This window comes from Rana temporaria, chromosome 4 (assembly GCF_905171775.1).
Source record: "Rana temporaria chromosome 4, aRanTem1.1, whole genome shotgun sequence".
Taxonomy (NCBI): Eukaryota; Metazoa; Chordata; class Amphibia; order Anura; family Ranidae; genus Rana; species Rana temporaria.
Window position 1 is genome coordinate 287810534 of NC_053492.1, and position 18988 is coordinate 287829521.

General features: G+C 41.0%; 1 protein-coding gene across 1 annotated transcript in view; it reads left to right on the forward strand.

The window, feature by feature from the left end:
* LAMA2 (laminin subunit alpha 2) overlaps positions 1–18988 on the forward strand; it is a 1029834-nt gene that overhangs the window by 505444 nt on the left and 505402 nt on the right. Inside the window, 1 exon segment of the mRNA XM_040350410.1 lies at positions 844–1055. Coding sequence (XP_040206344.1) covers positions 844–1055 — 212 coding nt within the window.

Below are 18988 nucleotides of genomic sequence, written 5' to 3' on the forward strand. Positions count from 1 at the left end.
TACAACAGCTGTTCCTAGTTGGAGGGGCAGGACCACAGCTTTTGGGTTCACATGGCACATTTGCAAGCAATAAGAGCATCATGAGAACTTGTTGACAGCAAAACCTAGCTTTACATAACATAGCCTGTCTCAACAGTAAGCTCAGGACAGACATCCAACTAACCATTGAGGGCATCATTCTGGAAAAAAATTAATTAGCAGCCTAACCCCCCCCCCTCAATAAAGCCATAGCAATAATAGTAAACAGGGTGTAGGGTATTTGGCTCTTCAGAAGGCTGCAATGCCTACTAGCTGGCTGTAGTTTCATATGAGTGTTATCTACCCTTTATATCCACCTTTAAATTCACCCTTTAAGCCCACCACTCTTTTTAGAACTGCAGCTAGCCTGTCTACAGTTAAATATAAATGTGTTAGCATGTGCCATATAGTCTTACGTTCTGACATTCTCCCAATAATTAAAAGCCCCTTTCACTATGACTTAAGAGTTTTGACAGTGTAATTGTGTTCTTTTCAATAGGATGGTCATGAACATGTAGACGTTGTATGGCTAATTAGCCAAGCAGGTAAAGTATAGCCATTCTTTAGTACCTCTGGTCCACAAAGTGGAACTGACAGCTCAGTGAAATCTTTCTGTTCTTATCAATGGAGAGGAAAGCAGGGAGGAAATAAGTATCACTGACAGACTTATACTGTTTACCTTGGCAGCTGGGCTGAGCCATTGCCATCTCATATCTATGGGTAGCCTAAAATACAAATTTCTAAATTACCATCTGTTTAACTGTAATATGTTTGCCTGGTAGCAGGTAATCCTAACAATATTGTGTTTTTTTTTAATATATACAGGGTAATGGCTTGCAGATTAGCACTATACATGATGGTATTGACCTACAACCATTTGAAGAACGCACTGAAAAAGTTGAGCTGCGTCCTGAACATTTTAGAAAGGATGGGACAGAATATCCAATCAGCAGAAATGAATTCATGACTGTGTTGGCAAACATTGATAAACTTCTTATTCGTGCAACTTACAGTAATCAGCGAGATGCTATCTACAGGTAACTATGGTACTGACGTTTTAGCAAAAAAAAAAAGAATCCTCTTATTTATATAAAGGACTAACAAGGTTTTTCTTATGAAGAATAACAATGCTATAAATGTAAACTTGCCCATATGTACACAGCTGTATCCTTGTAACTCCCACTGTGCAAGAACATGGACCTATATGAAGCAGATTGGTTTATGAAACTGCAGAAGGTGGCCCTGACAGATTAAGGCACTATGGGGTTGATTTACTAAAACTAAAGAGTGCAAAATCTGGTGCAGCTCTGCACACAAACCTATCAGCTTCCATTTTTTTTTGTCAACGCTTAATTGTACAAGCTAATGTAGAAAGTTAGAAGCTGATTGGCTAGCATACTCAACTGCACCCGATTTTGCACTCTCCAGTTTTAATAAAACAGCCCCTATACATGCACTTATGTTTTATATTTTACTTTCATTTTTTTTATGATATACAGTATATCTAATGCTGTGTACACATGATCGGAGTATCCGATGGTCTAAAATCCGATGAATTTTTTCATCGGAATTCCATTCAAGCTGTCTTGCATACACACTGTCAGACTAAATTCCAACCGGCCAAAACTTGGTGATGTAAAACACTACAACGAGCCAAGAAAAATGAAGTTTAATGCTTCCGAGCATGCGTCGACTTGATTCCGAGCATGCATGGATTTTTCTCTGACGGAATTCCACACAGACGATCAGAATTTCCCATCAGATTTTTTTCCATCGGAAGAATTTAAAACATGTTCCATTTTTTTACTCCGATGGAGAAAAGTCTGATTTGGCACACACACGATCGGAATTTCCAATTAAACAAGTCCATAGAGGTCGAAATGATGCATCGATGAATAATAATGTCTTAAAATGATGTACTGAATGTAATATGTATATGTACATGGGGCAGACATATTTGTAATAGGTCCTTAAGTGGTTAAATTAGTGTTTTATTTTTATTTATTATAAGTCTGCATAATTTTCTCTATACTACAACAGTAGCTTCCTGCCTCATAGATGGATGTTTTGTTTAAAACTTTAGGATAAAGCTGGTCATACACTGTTAAACTTTTCTGATGAGCTGAAGATCAGATGTAGGCACCGTTCAGGTTTTTTGAAAACTTGCGGCGCTGGCTGTCAAAATGCAATAGCCACAGTGGGAGATTTGTCCATCTGTGCTATGTAGCCTGCAGGCTGAACAGAAAAAAAATCTATATGTTTATAGCCAGTTTGAGTTGTCTAGTAAAGTGTGAGGCAATGCTGATGAGCCATTCAGACTTGCACAAATTTTACTTACTACTAGTTTGTAAACAAAATTATAATAATATAATAACAATAAGTACATTCTAATAACAGAAAATTTACATTCTCTTTAAAATCTATAATATAAAAAAGAACTGCGCACCAACCCAGTAATATACAAATATAAATGAAGTGCATTAAATCAAACTTTTTTAGGTGTTTCCTGGAGAACTGGGCTGACTTTTAAGTCGGTCACTAGTTCTATTGAAGGGACGGACTGCACCTAAATGAGGAGGATGCAGATCTGCTGGGAGTGAATGATGACCGAAAAGTTAGAGGGGCTTTTAAACTAGGCGACGGGGGAGGGTTAAAAGGTAGAGATAGTCAGTGCGGAACATTTTCCAGGGTGTAGTATTGGGGGCATTAGTGGTAGGTTGACTAAAGCACATAAACCCGAGGTAAGTATAGTAACAAGTCCGAAGACAGTATGCGACTGGTCTAATTTACGTGGCATGTTCACCAATGCCAGGAGCCTGGTGGACAAGATGGGAGAACTAGAGATACTGTTGTATGAGGAGGATTTAGATTTTGTGGGAATTTCAGAGACTTGGTTCAACAGATCTCATGATTGGCTGGCAACCATTCAAAGTTATTCCCTTTATCACAGGGATAGAGAGGGTAAAAAAGGGGAGTGGTATGCCTGTATATCAAGAATAATGTACACATATTCGAATGTGAGAGATGAAATCACTAAGGGAACGAAGGAGGAGGTGTCATCCTTATGGGTAGAGCGCCAAAGGGATGAAACTAAGGGGAAAGTAATACTGGGAGTATGCTATAGGCCCCCTAACCTGAGGGAGGAGGGGAACCTCCTATCACAATTTGGATTAGCGGCAAGGATGGGGGGGGATTTAATTATCCAGACATAGACTGGGCGGAAGGAACCGCGCAGGCTAGTTAGTTAAATGTCTTGCAGGACAATTTCATTGGTCAGATGGTAGACGCACCAACTAGAAACAAAGCGTTACTAGACCTACTGCTTACCAAAAATACAGACCTGATCACAGATGTGGAAATACGGGGCATTTTAGGAAACAGCGATCACAGGTCAATTAGCTTCAGTATGAATCACTCAAATGGGAAACATAAGGGGAATACAAAGACACTGAATTTCAAAAGAGCCAAACTTTCCTAAACTACAAACCTTGCTAGAAGATATTAATTGGGATAAAATCTTAGGAACAAAGAACACGGAGGAGAGATGGGTTTGCTTTAAGAGCATATTAAATAAGGGCATTAGCCAGTGCATTTAAATACATTTAAAAGAGCGAATAAAACTCCTGGGTGGCTTAACTCCAGTGTAAAAATGCATATAAAAGCAAAGGAGAAGGCCTTTAAAAAATACAAGGCTGGGGGATCATCATTAGCATTCAAACTTTACAAAGTGGAGGAGAGCAAAAAAAAATTGCAAGAAATTCTTTAAGTATATAAAAAGTAAAATATGGAGGACAGACCATATTGGCCCCATAAAGAATGAGGAAGATAATCTGGTTACAAAGGATAGTGAGATGGTGAAAGTATCGCATTTATTGTTCTCCTCAGTCTTTACGAGGGAATCGGGGGGGCTTCATTAACCAAAACGGCAGTGTTTATCCCCACGACACATCACAGGAAGCCCCCTTTTGGCTAACAGAGGACATAATTAGAAATAGACTTGAAAAACGTAATATTAATAAGTCACCGGGACCAGATGGCTTGCACCCGAGGTTCCTTAAGGAACTCAGTCAAGTAATTGCTAGGAACATTGTTCCTAATTTTTACAGACAGTCTACTGACTGGAATGTTACCAGCTGATTGGAGAAAAGCCAATGTAGCACCAATATTTAAAAAAAGGGCCAAAATACATCCCTGTGAATTACAGACCAGTTAGCCTAACATCAGTAGTATACAAGCTCTTGGAGGGGATGATAAGGGACTATTCACAAGATTTTAGTAATAAAAACTGTATTATTAGCAGTAATCAGCATGGATTCATTAAGAATCGTTCTTGTCAAACCAATCTATTAACCTTCTATGAGGAGATCTAGATAAAGGAAGGCCTGTAGACGTGGTGTATCTGGATTTTGCATAAGCATTTGACACAGTTCCCCATAAACGTTTGCTGTACAAAGTAAGGTCCGCTGACATAGACCATAGGGTTAGTACATGGATTAAAAACTGGCTACAAGGGCGAGTTTAGAGAGTAGTGATAAATAGGGAGTACTCAGAATGGTCAGGGGTGAAAAGTGGGGTCAGCTGGGGTTCTGTCCTGGGACTAACCCTATTTAATTTGTTCATAAGCGACCTGGAGGAAGGGGTAAACAGTTCAATCTCTGTATTTGTGGACAATACTAAGCTAAGCAGGGCAATAACTTTTCCACAGGATGTGGAAGCCTTGCAAATAGATCTGAACAAATTAATGGGGTGGGCAACTACATGGCAAATGAGGTTCAATGTGGAAAAATTTTAAATAATGCATTTGGGGGACAACCTCTGGGGTAATCAAGGATGGAACGGGACCCGGGGGTCTTACTAGATGATAGGCTCATCAATGGCATGCAATGCCAAGCTGCTGCTAACAAAGCAAACAGAATATTGGCATGCATTAAAAAGGGGATTAACTCAAGAGATAACGCAATAATTCTCCCACTCTGCAAGACTCTGGTCCGGCCTCACCTGGAGAATGCTGTCCAGTTCTGGACACCAGTCCTCAGGAGGATGTGCTGTAAATGGAGCAAGTACAGAGAAGGGCAACTATCAAAGGGTCTGGAGGATATTAGTTATGAAGAAAGGTTACGAGCACTGAACTTATTCTCTCTGGAGAAGAGACACTTGAAAGGGGATGTGATTTAAATTTACAAATACCAGACTGGTGACCCCACAATAGTGATACAACTTTTCTGCGGAAGGGAGTTTAAGACACGTGGCCACTCATTAAAATTTGAAGAAAAGAGGTTTAACTTTAAACTGCATAGAGGGTTCTTTACTGTAAGAGTGGCAAGGATGTGTAATTCCCTTCCACAGGCGGTGGTTTCAGCGGGGAGCATCGATAGTTTAAAAAAAAACTATTAGATAAGCACCTGAACGAATACAACATACAGGGATATACAATGTAATATGGACATATAATCACACATATAGGTTGGACTTGATGGACTTGTGTCTTTTTTCAACCTTGCCTACTATGTAACTATGTAAGATGAGTAAAGATGCTCTGTTCCTAGTTTTCCTTAAAAATGACACCCAATAAAGTGCTTCTGTGTTTCATCAGTGCTCAAAAGTAGAAATAATAGCCAAACCTCCATGATCTCCAGATTATAAGAGATCACGAACAGTGTGAATTGCAGAGCTTCCTTCCACCTCCCAGGTTCAGCTGTACATTGGCACTGTGTGGAAGTGGATCATATGTTCAACCAGCGACGTCTCAATCTTTACAGCAGATCTCGTTGGGCGCCTCAAACCAGCTATTCTTAGTATTGGGTCATGTTCACTCTGCAGTTGATGAGTGTCGTTCTGTTCTTTGGCTCAGTGGACCAACACAGCACAGGTAACCAAGTCTAGTGTTCCTCCACACTGATCAGTGGCTGTTCTTATATATATTAAGCCATATGTACAGCTAAGTGTACATTCTACAGAAACTTGCAAGCATAAAATATATAAATATATGTGTAACTTCTGCAATAAACAAAAACTTTCTATTCACATTTTGTAATACTAAAGTTTTGCTTTAGGATGCTTTACAGATCATATACAAATTTCCCTTAGTTTTCAGTAAAATGTACCACAGCCAAATTCATTTGCACAGATTAAATAAAAAAAATGTAATAAATAGTACAGCCTTGGCCCACCTAAACCAGTTTAGCTCTAGCAGCTTACTTTTTTTGGACCAGAGTAATGTTTACATTTTGGCTATATGCTATTTATTCAGCAGTATCCTTGCCATAACTTATGATATCACAGTAACACAATGGTTTGTCTTGTTCCTTGTGTGTTTTTAACCAATGCTACAAGAGTTAAAGTAAGAGAAACCAAATGATAGCTGTGTTGGACCCAAGAAATCAACACTTTCAGAAGTATTATTTTCCTAGTGGACTTCGGGGGTTGATTTCCCATAATCAAAAAGTGGCAAATTGGCAGCATATTAAGCAGGATTTGTAATTATTTTTACTCTACTTTTACAGTTATGTCTTACCTAGAGAAGCTTAGTACCTCAACAAGATGATCTAACTTCTTTTTTTTTTTTTTAAGAAATTGCAGGAATAGTTAGAACCTTTGTCTGGGTATAAATGCTATATACAGTATCTTAGTGTTTTAAACGTGTCCCATTCTCAGGCTTTCTGTGAATCGGTTAGAGGAAAGGAGGGGCAGGTAGACAATAAAATAGATTGTCACTCATACACGGAAAGCCTTGTATTCAGAAAAAAGAATGCAAGACTTGTCCTTTCTCTGAGTAAATACTAGAGTAGAGTAAATATAGAGTAGAGTAAATACTGTACTCTAGCCTGGAATTGTCAATACGGGTTGTTGAAGCTCATGGCATACATTCAGTTTCCAGTATAGTAAACATAACACTTTTAGCATTCCCATCCAACCTCCAGACAAGTTTGGCAAAGCATTGTTCCTAACTAGGGATGAGCCATCAGTTCGGTCCAAACCTAGGTTCAGACAAAACTGTGGCTGTTTGGGCATTCTGACAAATGCCTAAACTTTAGCCCATTTGGCCCTCCCTGTTCAGCAGGAGCAATGCATCATAAATAGAAGTGGTTTTCTATATCTTCTATATATGACAGCTTTCCACTGTCACTGGTCCCTAACTAAGCAGCAGGTGCTTGCATCTGCAGTGTACTTAGGAACTACTGACATCACCACAATATTTTTTTATTGAGTTTTCATACATGACAACACAAACACAACACTTAACATACCACCAGGTAGGTAACACACCTAGCCCGACAGTGGCCATGCAGGGCCCAACCTAACAATCAAAATAACATAGTTCAACCTAAATTCCCATCCCCCTCCCCCACCCCCTCAACCGACCAACCACCTTATGTGAATAATCACATACATAAGCACCATATACAATACATGAATTATAATTTGTCCTTCCATACCAGCTACATGCAATCCTCAATAGTATGCCCTCACTCACCCAAAACCCCAGGAGGGGACAAGAGTCATATATTAAATTAGCAACATCAGCCCACCGCAGACGGTGAGTCCAGCCATGCCCACCAAACCTGTGTAAATTTTCTGTCACATCCCCTTGCCCTGTAAGTAGCCTTATAAAGATGTATTACAGAATTGACCAGCTCCTTCCAGAATGATAACGTGGGAGCATTTCCATTTCAACAGGATAGCCTTTCTGCCATAAAATAACCCAATGTTCAGCAAAGTACGATGTGCCAAGGAGGGAACTACCTCCTCCACCAACCCAATGAGGCAGACCCTAGCAGACAAAGGGACCGGAATACTAAGCACCTCTGACAAGCACTCCACCACCCCAGACCAAAAAAACTGAACCTGTGGGCACGTCCAGAAAATATGTTCCGAGTCTGCGGGGGAATGCGCGCACCTCCAACATTGACCATTAGCAGATGGATATATTCAAGACAGCCTGGCAGGGGTGTAGTAGATGCGATGTAGAAATTTGAACTGTATCAAACGGTCCCTAGCAGAGACCAGGTGTTTAAAGGGGCGATCCCACATATCCTTCCAGTCCTCCCCTTGAATGTCTGGAATTTCCCTCTCCCATCTCTCCTTACATCTAGAAATCCCAAGAGGAGTCTTTTTGAATAATGACTTGTAAACAGTTGATAGAGTCTTGACCAGATCCTCATCCTTCAAGAGAGTCTCCGGTGCCGAAGGAAGGGACTCCACCCTATGCTCACCGAACTGTGCCTGAAAGGTATGGCGCAGCTGCAGGTAGCGAAAGAAAAATGAATTTGGCAAATCATGTCTGGATCTTAATTGATCAAAAGAAATTAGATCACCCTCCCTAGTGATATCCTCTAATACTTTAACACCCTCACAGGCCCAAATCATTGGATCCAGGAGGGAGCAGAAGTCTGGCAAGTTTGGGTTCAACCACAGTGGGGACGAGGGCGAGATCCCTTGATATCAAGGTGACATCAGGGCAGTGGTGGCCTCCCACGCCCGGATGGTGGCTTTCATGGAAACAGTTAAGGGCAGGTTAGATTTTGGGCCCCTATATAGTGCTAGCCACAGACTCTCGTAGGATCCCAAGAGTGCCTCATCAGCCATCGCCTGGCAAACACCATCTGGTCCGCCAGATAATACTTTTGCCAGTCCAGAAGCGCCAATCTCCCCTGCCCTATGGCTCCTGAAGGACTTTAATATTGATCCGAGGTGACTGCGGTGACCATAGAAAAGATCCTATTATACCGTTTAGTGTGGTAAAGAAAGCTTTAGGAACCCACATGGGAGAGTGGTGTAAGAAGTACAGGTAAAAATTTAATTTTAATTAGGCTAACCCTTCCCAACAAGGAAAGGGGCAGTCTTTTCCTATGTTTAAAACTAGCTACCAGCGGGAGGAGGTTTAATGACATGTTGTCAGGAACGTACTTACCGAGGCCCGAGACATCTTTTTATTTCATTCTTGTTGTTGGATGTGCTAGAGCAAAAATGACATTTAAAAAGAAGAACATTATACAGTTATAAGTGTCATTGTCACCTTCTTTAAAAAAAAAAGACAACACACAGACCCCTCCACATTAATCTGCCTCTTCACAGGTAGGATTATGATACCCATGGCATTTGGCTCATCACTACTCATAGCGTCCCTGGACCTTTCACAATAAATATACTTTTTTTCTAGACTTTCACTCTAAAAAATACTAATTTGTGTGGACTAGTGGTGGGGACTGCAGTGTCCTTTGAATCTGCTATATAACTGTTGTCTATAGGGAACACTAACATCTCATAATTTATATTAAAAAAAAAACAAAAAAAACCCTAATTTAAAAAAATACACTTTTATAATTAGGTTAAAATGTTGTTTTACTTATAAACAAAATGATTTGACTATGCTGATATATTTATTCAACGTTTTATTATATCAGATTTACCTAAACAGATATTTACCAGACACACACTTCTGCAGTTATGAAATTCAGCACCCCTCAGTGCCAGTATTTTATGTTAAATTACAATTCTCCAGGAATATAAGTGAGCCCACCAAGGAATGAACTCACTCCAGCTATGTTAAATTAATAACTGGAAAACTGTTAAAACACATTAAAACTTCATTTTCCAAATAGCAGAACATAATGAAAATTGAAAAAGCTCATAGAATAGATTCAATGTATTTCAGTATATAGATGCCTTTGCACATAGCAGTTTCACAACAAGCCCAATTATAATAAACATAAAAAGAGTGAAAGCAGTTGTAGTTAAACAAGAATTGGATGCAACATGTGGTCTACCTGCAGTGGGTTCTTTAAAAAGTGGAAATTTCATTACATTTTCAAACTAGAGGTTTGTATCCAGTGATGTTTTTACTGCTGTTTAATAAGGCAGTGCAGTAGTAAATGATTATAGTGAAATCATTGCTCTTAAGGGCAACTGGTTCGTCATTAACTGGCGAAAATTCGAACCATGTTTGGACAAGCTGACTGTACCAAGTTGATCAATCGATCAACATCTCTGCAATACATGCACATTTCCAATGTTAAATCCTTTTAAATAACTTACAAGAACCGGTGTAGTTACTCTCCTTAAGACAGGGGTGTAACAATAGGGGTTTCAGGGTCACCATTGTGAGCCAGCTCTATGCTCCAGGGAGCCTGTGCAGCTTCCCTCTACACCTGGACAGGAGGGGTGGCATATATATAGGAACCAATACCCTCCATCTTCCTCCTGAAGCCAATGAATGCATGCTGCATGGAAAGGAGGAAAGCAGGCATTCAGATGCTGCAGGAGTAACATGGAGGACGTTGTTTCCTCTATATTCCACCCCTCCTCTCCAGCTTCCTTCTACTGCCTACAGGTCCCTCAGCTCTCTCCTGACCCCTCTGTGATCCCCTAGCAACTTCTCTGCTTTCTCCTGCCCCCTCTTCTCTGATCCCCTGCTGTTCTATGGTCCCAATGCTCTTCTACGGTCCCCAGCTGTTCTACAGTCCCCCGCTGTTCCTTGGTCCCCACTCTTCTCTGGTCGCCTGCTTTTTTTGCCCCCCAGTCTGCCTCAACAGCTCTGCTCATTATTGTGGCATAGTAAGCTGTGTTTACTATCAAGGCCGGACTGGCCTACCGGGATACTGGGAAATTTCCTGGTAGGCCGCCTGCCCTGGGGCTGCTTTGAGAAGTCAGACATATATGGACTGTGGAGAGGAGACTATATTATAAAACCAGAGCAACCAACCTGGAGCCATCTAACTGAGCCATGCATGGTGTCAGTGACAGCGCCACTAGGCAAGTCTGAGGGGGGTCACTGATGTAAAAGGGGATTGAATACAATAATATAAGGGGGCACTGATATAAAAGTTTCCCCCTTATATCAGTAACCCACCCCCTTTACCTTTGTTTATTCTTTCTGCGGAAGGTGGTCTCTGGAAACCAGTGTCCCCCCACATTCCCAGAGTTCCCGGGGTGCCCCTGGATGATGGACCAATTTTACCACTTTTAACTGAAATTTGCTTTTATATATATATATATATATACATATCTATATATATATAGATATATATAAATGTATAGATATACAGTATATCTATATATCCATATAAAACCCTATGTGCTTTCATATCTGCCTTCTATTTATATATAATACACTCTTCAAATGTGCTTTAAAATGCATGGTTTTCGCTTTCATGAACAAGGAAATAATGACATCCTGATGGTTATGATGTTGGGCTGGTATAATAATGCTATGGGCTGGTATGACATATTTTCCAGGGCTGGTTTTTATTCCCAGTCCGGCCCTGTTTACTATGCTTTAGTTTGTGAATGAATGGGAAGCTCTGTACAGAGCTATTCCTGTCCCTTCATTCTGTGCAGCTGAAGCTGAAGAGATGGAGATTGAGGGCTGTGTCCTCAATTCTCCTTCCTCTGTCTCAAAGGTGAGATGTCAGAGGTCTGTTTAGACTCCTGAAATCTCACCAAAGCCTCTCAACGGGGCTTCTAATTATTATTATTTTTAAATAATAAAAAATAACATTGTAAAAAAAAAAAAAAAAATTGGCAAAAAACAATAATAAAAAAAATCTACTGACACCAGTGGGGAAACTACCAGGGTAGCAAAGGTCACACTTACAACCCTGGCATCCCCCCCCCCCACTGGTCATGGAGGTAAGGGCCCTGGAGTTGGAGTAAAGGGCCCCCAGCCAGGGGTTAGAGGGTCCTTTATGGTTTTGTGCACCGGGGCCCTGAAGGTTCTAGTTACGCCTCTGCCTTAAGATAACACTGGTAGTGTTCATTTAAAAATCCTCAATAAAAAATAAATGTTATGCTATTTATTATTATATGCTGTTCATTTCCATAGCAAGTGCATATCTGGAAAAAAAGCTTTAACTTGTGGTGTAGCGCCTGTGTACTTTCAGTCCAGGTGCTATTCTAAATTTAGAGGGGGATGAGAGAGTTAGTTAACTCTCATCCAAGTGATTTGTTCAAATTAGGCCTCTGTTCTAGCTGGACTGTACTGTTGGTTCATTGTGTGTTTCTGAGGTGCTTTTTCACCCCGGGCGGCAGGTGGCGGCAGTGGAGTTCCGTCTGGAGTGCCTCTTGCCAGCAGCCAATCAGGAGGGGTTTTCCCTCGCGGGGGAAGCTGGAGGAGGGTACTTCTTGAGCAGACGCCATTAGGCGGGGTTCTTATTCCGGGTGTGGCGCCCACCTTCAGGGTGACCAAACTTCACGGGCCCCGGTGATATGGCCTACCAGGCCGGGTGCACGTGTCACGCGGTGTTCTTGGTTCCGGGACCATATTGAGGCTGATTTACTGGAGCTGAAAATATTCACACAATAAATTGTGTGTATACTGTATTCACTTCAAACATCCAATCATGTGCGGATGAAATAAGTAAACATTCATTTTCTATTCGTGATTGGATTATTATGGTGAACATTCACACAATTTATTGATTTCGATTATGAGGTTATCTTGTTTTATAAATGAAGAGGTTATCTTATTTGTTATGGTTCATTAACAGATTTGAACTTAAACACTTTGGGGTTGATTTACTAAAACTGCATCGTGCAAGATCTGGTGCTGCAATGCATGGTAGCCAATCAGCTTCTAATCTCAGCTTGTTCAATTAAGCTTTGTCAAAAAAAGCATGGAAGCTGGTTGGTTTCTATGCAGAGTTGCACATAATTTTGCACTCTCCAATTTTAGCAAATCAGTGCAAGTGTTTTGAATTTGAGACACTTGAGTTTCTTCTAATTTCCATCGAGTTGAGCTCTCGTTGACTCTGAGGCCTCGTACACACGACCGGACAGTCCGCTGAAAACGGTCCGCCGGACGGAGATTTCTGTCTGATGGTTGTACACACCATCAGACAGAAATCCGCGCGTAAACAATACGCAGGGACGTGGCCGCACCGTCGCCGCGATGATGACGCGGCGATGTGGGCGGCCCTGGAAGTTCAAAGCTTCCAAGCATGCGTCGATTCAGTACGACGCATGCGAGGGATGGCGGTCGGTCGGACATGTCCGGTGAGTTTGTACAGACGACCGAACATGTCCGACGGACATGGTTCCAGCGGACAGGTTTCTTAGCATGCTAAGAAACATTTGTCCGCTGGAAACTGTCCGATCCGCCGGACAATTGTTCGGTCGGGCCTACACACGACCGAATATGTCTGCTGAAACTGGTCCGTTGGACCAGTTTCAGCGGACAGATCCGGTCGTGTGTACGGGGCCATACAGTATAGAAGCCCTAACAGCAATTAAAAAACAATATATATGCTTGCTGCATATGAATGCATGTGAAAGCAGAGTTATTTTAAATGTAAAAAACATACTTTATAGCTATAGCCCTAGCTATATCCTGGGTTCTATCTGGATTTGTGCATTTTCTTCTCTCTAAAAGCATTACGAGATCAATTTATGGAATATGTACAATAGTGTTTTGTCCAAAGGGACATTTTCATCACAAAATCTAATTTCCTTGCCATATCACATTTTGCCATGCTATCTAACTTATAGTTAACACAATTTCTGTGTGTGTATAACATGGACACAATTGCTGGAGTAACATATGCAGGTTTTCTAATACATTGACATTTTGTGAAGTAAATATTTAATTTTGATATCATGCAGCGCATGTTTAGGGCTGTTTTGCACATTGTTCTTGCTCATGACTCAACCTGTACCTGTACCTAAGAAATTTCAACACACTTCGAATTGTGTAATGGGCTTTGTTGAAAATCATATAAATGCCTTGTATTGGAAGTTTGGTTTAGGCCTGCAATACACGGTTGAATCTCAGCAGGAACCGGCCGAGATTTAAACCTTTAATGGGCAGGCTGATGATGGATCGATCAACTTGGGTACATCCAGCCTCTCTGGTTCATTTGAGATATAGCTGCTAGAAATAATCACTGTCTTGTTCCGGAATCATGCACATTTCTTTCCTGCAAGTCAGTCCCCTATTGACAGAACTCCTCTCTCAAAAGCACAAGTTAGCAAAAACAGTCAAATAACACATAGTGGTGGCCCATAGGCATTTCACACTCAAAACCGCATCTTGTTGGTCTCATAGAGGTCTGCTCCTTCCTTGCACCACAGCGCAGCAGTATTTGGCCTTCTTGCAGCAGCAACCTCATGGTCTTAACTCAGCTCCCTGCACCAGCACAGCAGCCACATGCTCTCTTCAATTCAGATCACACAGTACAGTTCATCATCATGTGATCTCTTCACCTCCTATAACTCCAAAACAGCCACACAGAAATCAGTCCTGTGGCTCAACTGCAGTAGCCTCCTATATAGGCTATGCCCTTGACTTTCAGACACACTCTGCCCAGTATGGCAAGTATTCTGCCCTACAGTACTTTGCAGGCTCGGCACTCCAAACCCAGTCCCCATGCTCTGTACCCTGCACATTAGATCACTTGTAAGACTCCCCACTGTTCATTAGCATCTCCCTGTAAGCCAAATTCCAGTATACATACTGTATATAAAAAAATTAAATAATCAGATGTAATGCATATCTGAAATATATGCATAGTTAATCAGGGCTAATTATGCTCTCCGAGACAACACAGGAAGTAAGCATTGGTATTTTCACTATGTATTGTTTTGCACTTATCAAAAAGATATAACAGAACACATTTAATGGTATATTTAACTAACCAAAAGGGAGGAAAAAAGAGTAGTTCATTTTTAGGCTTTACATATGCTTTAAAGTGTATGGTATACACTTCATGAATAACATTTTGTTTGCTATAGCATGGTTTATCATAAAAATGTGAAAGGTGAAACTCCTGCGCTGTCTGTGAATACAAAGGGGGGGAGGGTAGGGGAGGGAGAGTGAAAGGGGCACTGCTGCAAAACCTAGGAAGGTCTATCTTGATAGACAAAGTGATAATGGAACAAGTGAAAGATGTCTGCGCTGTGAAAACACACTATCAATAATATATTGCAAATGTGTGAAAGGGGAGGGGAAGGGGGAAAGGGGGGGAGGGACACAAGTGACAGTGAATATGTGGGTATGCCGTGATAATAATAATAAAAATAAAAAATCAAAATCAAAATTTTATTTAATTTAATTTAATTTAAAACAGCACATAAAACTCACATTTAAGTCGGTATTAATGGCATAAATCCACGAGTAGCGAACTCGTACTACGTCCGTCGGATGCTAGGGGTTGTCCACCTACCGACTTAAATGTGAGTTTGATGTGCTGTTTTAAATTAAATTTGATTGTTTTTACTGGATTATGCGATGTGTTTTGCTTCCCTATTGCTTTGATTGTTCCACTGCTGCATGAGCTGTATAGTGTTTCCAGCCTGACATCCCAGCCTGACATATATGGAAACTGCCTGACATGCGTGGAAACTGGTGAGAGAGGAGAAGCAAGACACTGACGAGCTCGCTGCTCGTGGAGATAAGCCTCATATTTTATATATGTGAGTGCATCTGAGTGTGTTATGTGCAAGACCCCCCCCAGCTCTATCAATATTACACCATCCTGTTCTATGTTCCTTATATTTGCATGTCTTGGAATGTGAGAGCAATCTATACAATCAAGACCAGACCATAAGGGTTTTCCTATCAGGCTCTTTTTGCTTGATGTAAGGTGAGCTGCTGGGACCACCAGAGGTGTGTGTGGAGATCTTTAAAGCGGGAGTTCACCCAATTACGTTTTTTTCCCTCTTTTCCCCTTAGATGGATGCTCGTTTTGTCTAGGGGAATTGGCTAGTTGTTTTAAAATATGACCGTACTTACCGTTTTCGAGATGCATCTTCTCCGTCGCTTCCGGGTATGGGTCTTCGGGAGCGGGCGTTCCTTCTTGATTGACAGTCTTCCAAGAGGCTTCCGACGGTCGCATCCATCGCGTCACTAGTAGCTGAAAGAAGCCGAACGTCGCTGCGGCTCTATATTGCGCCTGCGCACCGACGTTCGGCTTCTTTCGGAAAATCGTGACGCGATGGATGCGACCGTCGGAAGCCTCTCGGAAGACTGTCAATCAAAATAGGAACACCCAGTCCCGCAGCCCATACACGGAAGCGGCGGAGAAGATGCATCTCGTAAACGGTAAGTACGGCTCATATTTTAAAACAACTAGCCGATTCCCCTAGACAAAACAAGCATCCATCTAAGGGGAAAAATAGTTATGTATGGGTGAACCTCCGCTTTAAGGTGACGGTCTATCCTTTCTTCACCAGAGTTGGCTATGGGGTCTCCCTTCATTGAATATCTGTCCTCATTTTTCAACCATCAGACTTACCAGACTTTTGGAGACCTGGGGTTTCTTTCGTTTCTTGGACTTTTTTTTTTTTTAGTTGCATATGTGTACCTTTTATATTTACTGAGTTATTGTTCAATTGTTTGCTATGTATAGTTATTATCACGGCATACCCACGTATTCACTGTCACTTGTGTCCCTCCCCCCCTTTCCCCCTTCCCCTCCCCTTTCACACATTTGCAATATATTATTGATAGTGTGTTTTCACAGCGCAGACATCTTTCACTTGTTCCATGGTTTATCATACCTGAATTTTTTAAACAAAATACTTATTTTCACCTTTATTTCATCCTTTGTTTCATCTCTGTGTTGCTGATTCACTGCAGCATCTTTGCAGCCACTTTGTGTTTACGTGAATGCAATACAGCAGTGGATGCATAGAATTTCTCATAGAGGGATTCCTGATGGTGATAAAAAACAAGGTGTACTCTGATCGGATAAGGTGGCGATCATGATGCCACTGCCCCACCTAATAAATGTTTCTGTATCTTTTTGCCCTCAATGCATGTTTTGTTAAAAATAAATCTGGAGAAATAAAGGTATTACACTATTAATCAATGTGGTGGGCTGTTTGGCAAGCAACCTTAGCACCTGAAATTGGTTGCATTAACAAACATGTTTAACATATGATAGCAAACCCCACAAGTGTCAAATATAAGTCAGTAAACTGGCTGATTCTGTTTGTGACCCAGTTCCATTTCAATAACTTATATTGAGTTTTCATACGTAAACAGATAATTGCATTAGTACACTCTGCATACAGTAGAACTTTCATCAAAGGATTACTAGTATCGGTACAATGCCAAATATGAGTCAAATTAACCAGTACTTAGTAGGAATTAACATTATTAGTCATATGATAGGTGTGTTGCTCCCTGTCCCGGACACCCTCTTGGGAGCAAAACTGTGTCCTGGGGGGGTAGCAACATGGCTGACCCAGATTTAGGGTTGCGTATTATGGAACATCTGAGGTGGTGCTATCAAGACTTAAAATGAGGTGGTAAAATACCTCAATAGGTACACATATTCGTAACAAAGCTTAATCCGCAATATGTAACAACAGTGCACATATACAGAGGGTAAGTTAATATGTTGCTTGTCAGCAAGATAAGCCTGCTGAGGAAGGGGAGTATGTGGGGGGAGGGGGGTAAGGATAGGACAAGCCAGTCACCATTGTATGAACATATTCAAACATTAACTGTAAATGTAGGGTTTGATAACCAGAGATCCCATTTATCCACAATTTCTCTGGCATTGGGCCACTTGGGATGGGTAGAACTTGGAAAGTTTGAATGGGATTACGTACCAAGAATGTACTAGTTTTTGGTAGTGTTCCCAGTGGGTTACATATCTGGATGAGGTGTAAGTGGTGGAGAAAGCTTTCATCCAACAGGTATCTGGGAAAGTGTTCCCCAATATTTCTTACCGTTTGGTAATGGTAGAGGTCTTGGATAAGGAGTCTTGGGCATGGTAAATGTTATAGAACAAGGAGATGCCCCTTAGTAGGGGTGTAGATTTGTGGAAGAAGGTATTTATTGACACTGGAATTACACTGGAATTTCCAGGCATAAAGGTAATGGGTTTTTATGAAGAAAAGAGCGGATTCGTAGGTAGTTAAATTGTGCTAATGGTGGGTGGTTAAACCGAGTAGATAGAAATCCAAAGGTGTGAAGAGATGCACCTTGGTATAGGTCTCTCAGGACAGTAAGGCCTCTAGTCTGCCATATGTGGATGTCAATGCAGGGTATAAAGTGTTGGAGCACCAATAGCAGGGTAGGAATTTTTGAGAATAGACCTTTAGGTGAGGAGATCTGCACCGTTGGGGTGTCAGTGTTGGGTTTGTCACATTTTTAAAGGTTCTGAGAAATAGATAAAATGCTAGAAACAGTCGGGTCTCATGTGCCCTTGTCAATTAAAGCATAACAATATGCCTACTCCATCCACCCTGAAATTGTTTTGCCATATGTAGTGACATTGGTTTATACAATTCTTTGTTTGATAGGATAGACAAAAGTGATCTCAAAGCAAGTATGAATGAGGATGTAATTGATGAAGAGTGTGGGTGTGCGTTCTACAAAGGTAATCATTGAAGTTTTTTAAATGCCATCCGATGTTAATGAGGAGGTGAAGACTCTGCTCCTTGGACAGATAGAAAGGGCTGCAAGGGCTGGGACAGTAATGATAATGGAGAATCTTAACTACCCACACATTTACTTCAGAAATGGCACTGCAGGAACAGTTAAAGTGCAAAATGTATATGCCTATAAGCCTATTACAAGACAATTTTATGGTATAGTTTATAGAGGCCCCAACAAGGAATGATGCTCTGCCAGACCTGGTAATTTCAAACAATTGAGTTTATTACCAATGTTCATATGAAAAAACATCTGAGTAGCAGTGACCATAACATGATCACATTTAATGTAAGCTGTAAGCAACAAGCACATACTGGAAATATAAAAACACTTACAAAAATATCAAATGTTCATGTGAACAGTAAGGTGAATAAATTTGAGTCTGTGACAAACTTCAATTCATCAGATGATAGTGATATTGTGTGAGACACAGTGATTGATAGATGATCCGCCACCAATTAATGAAAATTATGAGGCTTACCAGAGGGATCGGACCCAAATAAGTGTATACCTATCGGGTCATTCAAGCTTAAGTAATGCCAAGGATCAAGACGGACTCCAATGCTGGAAAGTCAGTGGGCCTTCTGGAAC